Source organism: Zingiber officinale, chromosome 8A, assembly GCF_018446385.1.
Source record: "Zingiber officinale cultivar Zhangliang chromosome 8A, Zo_v1.1, whole genome shotgun sequence".
NCBI lineage: Eukaryota > Viridiplantae > Streptophyta > Magnoliopsida > Zingiberales > Zingiberaceae > Zingiber > Zingiber officinale.
In genome coordinates this window covers 126,400,855-126,410,738 of record NC_056000.1, presented here as the reverse complement: position 1 = coordinate 126,410,738, position 9,884 = coordinate 126,400,855, and the positions used below count along the sequence as shown (strand labels likewise).

At 44.9% G+C, this 9,884-nt stretch overlaps 2 protein-coding genes across 3 annotated transcripts; both read left to right on the top strand.

Annotated features, from left to right (window-relative positions):
* LOC122011228 lies at positions 1–1,209 on the top strand. Its single transcript, XM_042567626.1, has one exon. The coding sequence runs from the start codon at positions 1–3 to the stop codon at positions 1,207–1,209; it is 1,209 nt and encodes a 402-aa protein (XP_042423560.1).
* Positions 1,210–1,232: 23 nt separating this feature from the next.
* LOC122010169 lies at positions 1,233–5,158 on the top strand. Of its 2 annotated transcripts, XR_006119799.1 has the most exons (5): positions 1,233–1,514; positions 3,171–3,317; positions 3,822–3,938; positions 4,034–4,809; positions 4,908–5,158. XR_006119799.1 is itself a non-coding variant. In XM_042566608.1 (4 exons), exons 1-4 carry the CDS (start codon positions 1,239–1,241, stop codon positions 4,670–4,672), a joined length of 1,179 nt encoding a protein of 392 aa, XP_042422542.1. In that variant the 5' UTR covers positions 1,233–1,238; the 3' UTR covers positions 4,673–5,158. The 2 variants fall into 2 exon arrangements, 1 of the variants encoding a protein (XP_042422542.1); XM_042566608.1 differs by having other exon boundaries at positions 4,034–5,158.
* The last annotated feature ends 4,726 nt before the right edge of the window (positions 5,159–9,884 follow it).

Below are 9,884 nucleotides of genomic sequence, written 5' to 3'. Positions count from 1 at the left end.
ATGGACTCCCAGAACAGGGCGCAGGACATCGCCGCTTCCATCCTCTCCGCCTCCGCCCCGCCCCAGATCGACGCCGCCTGCTCCGCCGTGAATGCCTTCCTTCGCCGCCACGCCTCCGACCAGAGTCGTGCCTTCTTCTCCATTGCCTTCCCCTCCCTCATCTGCCGCCTCTTCGGCTTCGACGACGTCCCTCCACCTTCCTCCGTTGCTGCCGCCCAACCCACCCGCCCTGCTTCCACTGCCTGGATCGACCAGGCTGCGGCCGATCTTACTCTCTCTAGACACCTCTTCTCACTTCTCTCTCCCGACGGCGTGTTGTTCTCCTCCATCTCCTCGATTGACCAACAAAAACTTGTCCGGTACGTGTTCCCCCTCGAGCGGTTGCCGGAGTGGATTCGGTTTGTCCTTCAGACCGATCGACCGTGCTCCGAAATCTGTGATCTATGCCCACTTCTCAGTGGTAGAGTTAAGGAGGGCCCAGTCCATGGTTCTCCGTACCATATTGAGCTCAATGCTTTTGAGTATTATTTATTTTGGTTTGCCTACTACCCTGTTTGTAGAGGTAACAGTGAGAACTCTAGCCCCGATGTGATTCAGAAGAGCCGGACGTTCAGGTTGGAGAATTGGACCTCGTCGCTTTCCGTTCTATCTGGTGCTACTAGGAGACCTTGCCAGAAGTCGGGTGGTAATTTGTATCTCCAGCTTCTCTATGCGTATCTTAGAGCCTTCGTGCCAAAAGATCAGCCAGATTCCAGCCAGCCCTATCGCAGTTCTCTACTTCACTATTCTTTTAGCCATGATGACACCACTTTACTGCAGGCTGAATTTATGGTTGATACTTTTGTCCACTTTTGGATGCTTGATAATGATTTTTCACCCCTCCGATTGAAGTTCTGCCGCTCTTTTGGTTTGACCTTTCCATTCAGGGCACTGCTAAGGGGAACTCCTCCTACCCCTGCACTAGGAGATGCGTTGAAGTTGATTGTGAAGTATTTGAACTACAATCCAACTGATGCTGGTGGAGGGAACGAGAACAGTGCATCTGGTGAAAGTCCTATCCTAAAGAGATCGCAGAATGTTGTTAACTCAAACAATATGATGCTTTATTGCAAGAATTCTGTTGTTTCTTGGAATGAAATGATACAGAGACCTTTATATAGGTTTATACTGAGGAGTTTTCTTTTTTTTTTCCAATTGGGTCTTTCATAAAAAATGCTTCACAAGTGTTCTATTTGTGGATGGCATATCTTGAGCCATGGAAGATTAGTCCAGATGATTTTTCTGAATTTGAATTTGGAGAAAGAAAGGATTTAGAAAATAAAGGCAAAGAAAACATGGACAAAAAAACCAGTGGCAAGGATGCGAACTGTATGGAATTACACTATTCACCAGGTTTTGAAAGTTATGTTTTATCAAATTATCTGTTCTACAGTTCATTGGTTGTTCACTTTCTTGGGTTTGCCCACAAGTTTCTCCATACAAATCCAGATTCAGTTATCCAGATGGTGCTGAAGGTCTGAATTACTCTGAAAACCCCAAATTTCTTAATGTATACAATTTCAATTCTCTGTCTGCTTCTTGTTAACATCTATATGGTTGGTGCTTGGAATTATTTGCATACATATTTCATTTTGTATTTATAGTTGAGAATATCATATTTATTAGGATTGCTATTTGTTTGATGTTTATCTGTTAGAGAGAGTAGTTTTGGTGTGATTCTGTGACCCAACAATGATAGACATTAAGATGTATTTGGGAGAGACATTACTATCCGCTCTATGAAAGGAAAAGAACAAGAGTTAGCACAGTATTAGATGCTTCTCATGTCTCTTACTGTTTCCCCTTCAACACTTCATCCATCCAAGTAAACAAAATTAACATAAAGAAGTCTTATGTTATCCTATTGTTGCTTTCTGCCTTTTTCTGTATTTAATTTTATCATATGTTTTTTTTAAAAAAAAATTAATGTTCTATTTAGTACCTACACTGGAATGCCATTTATCTCCTATATGCTAGATATCTTGAATAGCAACATGTATTTAGTAGATTTATATGCATTTGTGTACCAAAAAAAGGAATGTATGGAGGAAGAGGAAGATTAAAAAAAGACTTAGTTAAGGCTTGATTGTTGTTGTTATATAGGCATTCGTGTACCAAAATTTTTTTTGCTGATTGGTGATGCACTGAATTCTTGCTTTTTCGTAATGCTAAGAGTATGGAAGAAAAACATTTTTACTAATGTATTGAGTCAACTTATCTTGTTTATCTTGAAGCCTATTGAAAAGGTTGACCAGTATAAATTTTATTTATCTGGCGGAATCTCGTACATGTTTTTATCTGGGTAACTAGGCCTGAGCACTTCTAAAATATTGCACTTATTGAATAAAGTAAATTACATATAGATTTCTCGAGAAGAAGAATCTGAAAGTCATGCTTTTACTGGACCTACAATTTTTGCATGCTAGTACCTCATATATCAAACACTGAACGCTTACTTCATGAAAAGTGTTCGTGTTCCCAAGACAATCTTTCTACATGCATAAAAGGAAAACCAAGTACTTCAACGATTCACATATTGTCTTATCTGATGCAAGAAACAATAATCAAAATTAGGGTGCGTTTGGTTTGCCCCATTTTCATTTTCATTTTTTGAAAAACGCACGTTTTTCGTTTTTTAGAAAATGACTTTTCCGCGTTTTTCGTTTTCTTAGAAAACGCTCTCTTATTTTCTTAAAAATGAACGTGGAAAACGCAAACCAAACGCGTTTTCCATTTTCTCAGAAAATGAAAATAGAAAACAGCGTGGAAAACGCAAACCAAACGCCCCCTTAGTTTTTTTTTTCAAATTCATATGTATATTGGTGCAAATGTAGCAAATATGGTAACTGTGAACCAGGAAAATATAGCTTCAGTGCCTCTTGTGGAATTAATCATATTAACAACACTGATTTGGCAAATGGATGTGTAAATAACAGCTAATGTTATAATATGGATAACTTGAGTTAGCATGGGCATATTGATCTTTTTTACTATGATGGATTCAAAACTTTTAATTACACGTCTTAGGTTAGTTTTCTGCCTTTTCTTCTTAATTTTCCGTGATACTGCAATTCTCTGGCTAAAGTAGTCTTACTCAATTTTATTTTTATTAATAGTCACTGCATTGACAGGTATTAGACATTATGACTGCATCCAAACAACTGCTGGACCTTCTTCAGAAAGTTAGTGTTGCTTACCATTCCAAACCAGTCGGTGCTGCTGTATATTCTTCTAATGACATGCAGAAATATGTATCATCCATCCATGAACAATTGCAGGTAACATTTTATCCTTCCTGAGTTGTTTCTTGTCATGGAGGATGAAATATCACATGAACTGCATTTCAGAAATAATAGCAACAATAAAGGCCATTTAAATGACATCTGTATTTTAAATTCCCATTCTGTTTTCAGTTATTTCTAGCCTTTTATCTTTGCATGAATCTTTAAGCTTGGTTGTAAAATTTGCTCACCAATTTTTGGTTATTGGTGTCTTGACATGATTCTTTGAGCTTTGTTGTAAATGTTCACACTGATTTTGGTTCAACTAGAAAGAAGCTTGGTAAATAAATTTATGATCAACAGAACGTTGAGATGTGGAATTCTTTGTTACAGAAATATTTCAATTACCAAGGGACGCTGATAGTAAAAAATTTGATTGTCACTATATTTTGACTTCGCCCAGCAGTTTATAGTGGTCTTCTAGTTTTAACTCTTAACTTTATTCTTATTCCACCTTTGTTGTCATACGAAAATTGAATGTACATGTTGGTTTTTGTTAAGGATTGGGAGGATGGCCTTTATGAGACTGAAGCAGATGGATCTTTCTTACATGAGAACTGGAACCATGAATTGAAACTTTTCAGTGACAGTGAAGATGGAGCACATAACCTACTTCAGGTATATTTTATTGTATTTGGAATTTTGTTCCTTTTCTGTTATTTTGGTCCTGTCAAAAACAATTTGTCTGATGACTATCATTATTGTCTCTTCAGTTATTCATGCTACGGGCTGAACATGAGATCCAAATGTCTTCTGGGGACGTATCCAGTAACATGCAGGCTTTGGATGCAATTAGATCAAAGATGTTTGTTCTTTTCGGCATCTCAGCTAGGAAATCTGCCTCGCTTACACTTACGACCTCTCAGACTCATGATATCCATCATGCACGAAATGAGTTATTCACTCCCAAGCACCCAGGTGTCGGAGAACGTTCCTGGTCCAATTTAAAATATAAAGGCGATTGGATGCGGCGGCCAATCTCTGACACTGAAGTGGCATGGTTAGCAAACCTGTTGATCAGATTCTCTAATTGGTTGAACGAGCTTCTTGGTCTTAACCATGTCGATGAGGGCAACTTGACCAGCACAACCAGCCCAACCATTGTGCATTTAAGTAGCAATGAAGTGCGTAACTTGGAGGGACCAAAGGAAGCAATAACCATGTTGTTGGAGCTCGTCGGTTCGTTGTTCAGTCTGTTTGGTAATGTAGTAGTGAAGTTCTTGAGATCACATAAGATGAGGATCAACTTGAGGGTGTTGGCCTCCAAGAAATTCGCAACGCTGCTGCTGCTATATTTTATTTTCTGTCTGCTGAAAAAGCTCTTCTCTGCGGTATTTGTAGCCAACCCTTGAGACACTTCTCCATGAAATCCATCTCACACGGTTAATGTAGCCTTTGACGCATCACGGAAGTAAACTAAATGTGTACAGTCATACACATACATGATACATGCATACCTACTTAAAATATCATGAAAAGTTCACACGAGGTTTGTGTCATTTCAGTTTTCTGAATTGAACTCTGGTGTTTCATTTGTTCAGTACTCACTGAAATGGTGTTGTGTTGATGATAAAATGCATATCCAAGTCCTGACCGCCTGGAATGTGCTGCCGCCGCTTGTACTGCAGAAGCTGATGAGGCTGCCGACGCCGATGGTACTGCAGAAGCTGACGAGGCTTGGACGTCGTCGACGAGGTGAAGGACAGACCTGGCTTGTGATAGATCATTAAGGCCTGTACCTAGGGCTTTAATAAAATTGGGTCTATTATTTTACAAAATTTTTGAAAAGCTGCTATTATTTTCACAAAATCTATAATTGGTGAGCATTAATAGGTCCATGCTGCTTCGATCCTAGCATTAATTGCATTCCCAATTTTATATGAAATTCTATCTACCTTATTTTCTAAGACCCAATTATTTTTTTCATGGCATTTTGTAATTGTCAATTAGACAACATTAATCCATTTAATTATATGCCTTATTTATAAGACATAATCAACTCTTTCTTTTTTGCAATCTCTTAAAAATCTTAACTGTCATCATCCCGTTTTCTCCTCTCTCATTGATGATTCTCTCATCTTGTTGATTCTCTAATCGATGTTTTCCTCCTTGGCTAGTAATATTTTTTCACGCTCTTTTCTGGTTCCTCAATTAAATTTTTTTTATCCATACAAATTCAAAGTACGTGCTTATTAAGAACTCTAGATTTTTATTACTCATAGTATCTGATTCTGTCCGAGATGGACGCTGAGATATGGCGTTCCTGTTGACTATGTGAAGATTCCTGAGGGCGTGGATCTCCTGCTGATGTGGACCTGCAATAACAATGCTGAGCCGGGGAGGGGTTCCCCGGCGATAATCCTCTGACACTCAAGTCAGCTCTCCGGCGAAGAAAGGAAGTAGAAAAGAAACGAGAGCAGCAGCATAACTGTAGCAATACTAATAGTGAGTATACTTTCGTCGAAGCCCGGGGGGGTCCTTATATAGGGCTCTCGGGAGGCATGTGCACGCTTACCAAGGTGTGTATGTTTCTCGAAACATACATGGAAAGGATGTATCAAAAAAGCGTGTCTGACGCTATACCTTAACAGTCCGAGCATATCCCTAATGTGATAGTAGAAACTTTTATCGTATGATTCTCTGTCTTACCATGCCGTTAGCCATGTCGTCTGTCGGCGACACTTGTTCTTAGAAAGATATTCTCAACTGCTCCTTTTGTCTGTTACTAGGCCGAGCGAGAGAGCCGCTCGTCCAGCCTGTCGTCCGGATGATATCGTGGCAGGGTCGAGCGGAGCGTCCGCTCGACCAATTGTCCGCTGTCTCAGCTCCGTCTTGTCGAGCGAAGGAGCCATGCCTGCTTAGTCGGGGTTGTGTTCGCTGTTCGGCCGAGCAGGACGACCGCTCGGCCGTCCTCACTCCATGCCTGAGCCTTCTGAGCGTCGGAAGCTCGGTATTTGTCTGAGTTGTCATCGTGCCAAGTTAGGCACTCACCGGTCCGATCGGGGAGGTGAGTCGCCCGCTCGGACGAACTCCCAGGGCGTTGACCACCTTGACTTTGACCTTCCACGTGTCCTTGACCTTCCTCGGAGTGGGAGCCCTTTCTTACAGCCTGATCACGTGCCTCTCCCTCAAGTCTTGTCGAAGGAGGCTGAAAGTCTGACTGACTGGACAAGTAGTCTGGTGACTGATTGGCCGATCGACCAGTGTGTTGGTTGAGTCCCGGTCGGACTATGTAGAGCTGACATTCTAAGCCGCTCGACAACTTGGAGATTTGCACTTGGGAGTTTCTTTTTCCTTCGGTGTCTTTGGATGGGCGTGAGTTGCGCGGTCAAACCTGACGTCACCCGAATCTTCTCGAAATTCATGCAAATCACCCTCATTAAGGCAGAGCATGCGCCCACGCCTAATAATGTCGCTCATTAAATGCTGTCTTGTAGGAGCACACCACGTGTCACCGCCACAGTCGCCGCACGTCTGAGGTGACAGCTGCTGATGTGACGTTTGGCGGTTTGAATTCAACAATTGGATGTGCTCGTTGATTCCCGTGACCTAAATCGAACGGCTCCGCTTGGCCGAGCCCGATCTTTATAAAGCCTCAGTGGCAGCTTTTGTTCCATCGCTGTTGTCTTCTTCGTGTGCTCCGGCGATTCTGCTCGCGTCCACTGCTCTGGCGATTCTCGGCTTTCTCTGTCGGCGGCTGCACTCCCTTCTCCCGTAAGCTTCTCCTTTCCAGTTTTCGATCTTTCGCAATCCTTCTCGTCCGTTTGTGGTTTTCCCAGTACCCATTTAGTGTTCTCCGGTTGTCTTTTCCGTCAAACCTTCTGCTTTTTCATTTTCCGATCATGGCGAATTCCTCTCAGCCGGTCGATCCCGCCCCTGATCTCTGGTATACCACCATGGAGACCAAATTTGATGCGGGCAACGCGGCAAGCCTTATTAATACCTTTGACATTCCGTCTGACCACGAAATTATCTTGGCCACCCCATCCGATTGGCCCAATGACCCGCCGACCGACACTATGTTTCTTCCGAGACTAATTCGTGGTCAGTCTCTAGTTTTCCATCCATGCATTTATAACTGAAGTATGTAATTACTTTCGCGTCCCGCTCGCCGAGCTTGTCCCCAACTCTTTTCACCTTTTGTGCGGCGTGGTCGTACTCTTCCGAGTGCACGACATTCCGCTAACTCCTCAGACCTTCCATTTCTTCTATTATCCCAAGCAGTCCGAGCTGGGTACCTACCTCTTTCAGTCTCGGATCGGGCTTGTCTTTTTTGATAACATGTCTACCTCCAACAAACACTGGAAGGAGTACTTCTTCTTCCTGAGGCTCCCCGAGCGGCCACACTCACACTCAATGGCAGGTCAGACTTCCACCTCCACCGGACTTGAAGAGGTACAAGACCCGGTCGGAGTACCTCCATGCTGCTAACATGCTGGCCGGCTTGAAGATCAATATCCATAAGCTGCTGCCGGAGGGCGTGATGTTCATGTTCGGGCTGAGTCCGATCCGAACGGGTCTCCCGAGCGGCTTAGGTAAGAAATTTCTTTGGCTTCTTTCCTTTGGGTCTAACTGATTTTCTTTTTTTTTTCTCTTGCAGCTGCCACCATGATGAGAGCACGAGCGACCAGTATAATGAAGCTAAAAGTTGCTGAGATCGAGGCAGCCGTGGTGAAGGAGATGGAGAGGCTCGACTTGGCGTTGGTCGGCTCTCAGGAGGGAACCCTTGGGGAGAGCAGGGGAGCACAGGCTGGGGGCGTGGGAATCGCCGAATGGACGCCCAGCGTAGGAGAGGCGGCTGACCCGCGCCCGATCTCCGAATTGCAACCCGTCGCCCCCACTGAAGGTTCGAGGTCTTCCGGCGAAGTGCCCCTCTCTCGGCGCAAGAGACACCGAACGGACACACCCTCCCGCTCCGCTACTTTAGCCATGCGGGATTCTGAGCGAGGAGGCACTCCCTCTCCAGCAGCTCTAGAAACAGTAGAAGCCATTTCTTCCAATCGGACCCCGTCGTTGGTCGATCTGCCATCGGGCCCTATTGCAGCCCAGCCGATCGCGGCTTTACCTCCGGTTCGCAGGAGGATTTTACGATCTGGCATCCCCTCTGCTCCGACCGGCCAGTCCTCCTGTCCTTCGGCGTCCGCTCCGTCTGCCCCGAGCGGTCGACGATCAATAAAGGCAATCCTGCATCTCCCAATGGAGGAGTACCTATCGGAAGCCGACTGGCCCCAGGTTTCGGAACATCAGATAACCATCCACGGGCCGCTCGCCAAGGTTTGGGAGGATGCCAGGGCGCGGGTTGCAATGATGCCTCCTGGGCTGCTCGGCAACAGCCATATGCAAATGGCCACCGAGGTAAGTTTTTTCTGTATCTATTCACGATTTACCCCATTTGTCACTAACATTCTCCCGTTCGGATGTAGTACTGGGTGGAGAGTGTGGCGGTGTACAACAGTTTGGCGCTTGTGGAGGATGAGCTTAAGAAGCTTAAGATTTCTGGTGAAGCCTCCCAAGGGCTTTCAACCGCTGATCTGCAGGCCGAGCTGGCCAAGACCAAGAAGCTTTTGGAAGTAAAGCAGAAAAAGTGTGCCGATCAGGCAATCATGCTGAGCCATCTTGAGACGCAAGTCAAATATTATGGCCAGAAGATAGAGCTGGCCACCACTAGGAAGAACAGGGTCATCGCTGACCTGGAGACGAAGAATCTAGAGGCTCGGGCCCTAGACCAAAAAATCAAGGAGACGATGGATTTGCTAGCAGCCGAGCAGGACGGTCGTTCGGCTGAGGTGACCTCGTTGCGAGAAAAATTAAAGACCCTGGAGGACGCACTTGAGAGCTCCCGTGTTGCCTTGAAGGCTTATCAAGAGGCTGACCGAGCCGTTTTGCTGTTATGAGACAGGAATACGTCCGCTCGGAGCAGTTCGTTGACAAGGCATGCAAGTGGATCGTCCGTGCGTTCGAGCTGGCCATCGATGCGATGACCGTCCATCTGAAGGCCAAGGGTCACCTCCCCCGAAGCCTTGACCATCCATGGACCGCGTCCGGCTCCTTGACTCCATACCTGATGAGGCCTTTGACTACATTGAGTGAGGAGGGTTCTTGTAAGAAAGTTTTGAAGTGGTGTATGTATGCCCGCTGCTCGGCAAGGCTACCTTCTTAATACAATGCTTGTTTGCCCGCTGAGGCAACATTTTCTTTTTATTTAAGTACGATCTTTCTGACCAGATGTATCCGCCAGTCATTCCTTATTTCAGTCAGTCTCGATCGAATATCCCGAGTGGACGCCGCCTCTGCGGGCTCGGGTCGTCCCTCAGTAATGCCCTTATCTCAGGGGTTTAAGGTCGTCGCTCGACCGTTTGTCGAAGACTCGGGTTTAAGGTCTCTGCTCGACCGTTTAGCGAATTCTCGGGTTTATAGTCGCCGCTCGACTCTTAAGTTTATAGTTACCGCTCGACTCTTGGGTTTATAGTCGCCGCTTGACTTTTGGGTTTAACGTCGCCACTCGACGGTCTCCATGAAGATTCATCGTCTGGCGATAAATTTGCAAACCTTTCGCTTTTGATT

Bases quoted from the DNA above. Each gene is read 5' to 3' on its own strand.
- LOC122010169 (XM_042566608.1), top strand. From the start codon at position 1,239: ATGGCATATCTTGAGCCATGGAAGATTAGTCCAGATGATTTTTCTGAA. The intron at 1,515-3,170 runs GTCTGAATTACT...CTGCATTGACAG, and splicing joins TTATCCAGATGGTGCTGAAG to GTATTAGACATTATGACTGC. The intron at 3,939-4,033 runs GTATATTTTATT...TTGTCTCTTCAG, and splicing joins GAGCACATAACCTACTTCAG to TTATTCATGCTACGGGCTGA.
- LOC122011228 (XM_042567626.1), top strand. From the start codon at position 1: ATGGACTCCCAGAACAGGGCGCAGGACATCGCCGCTTCCATCCTCTCC.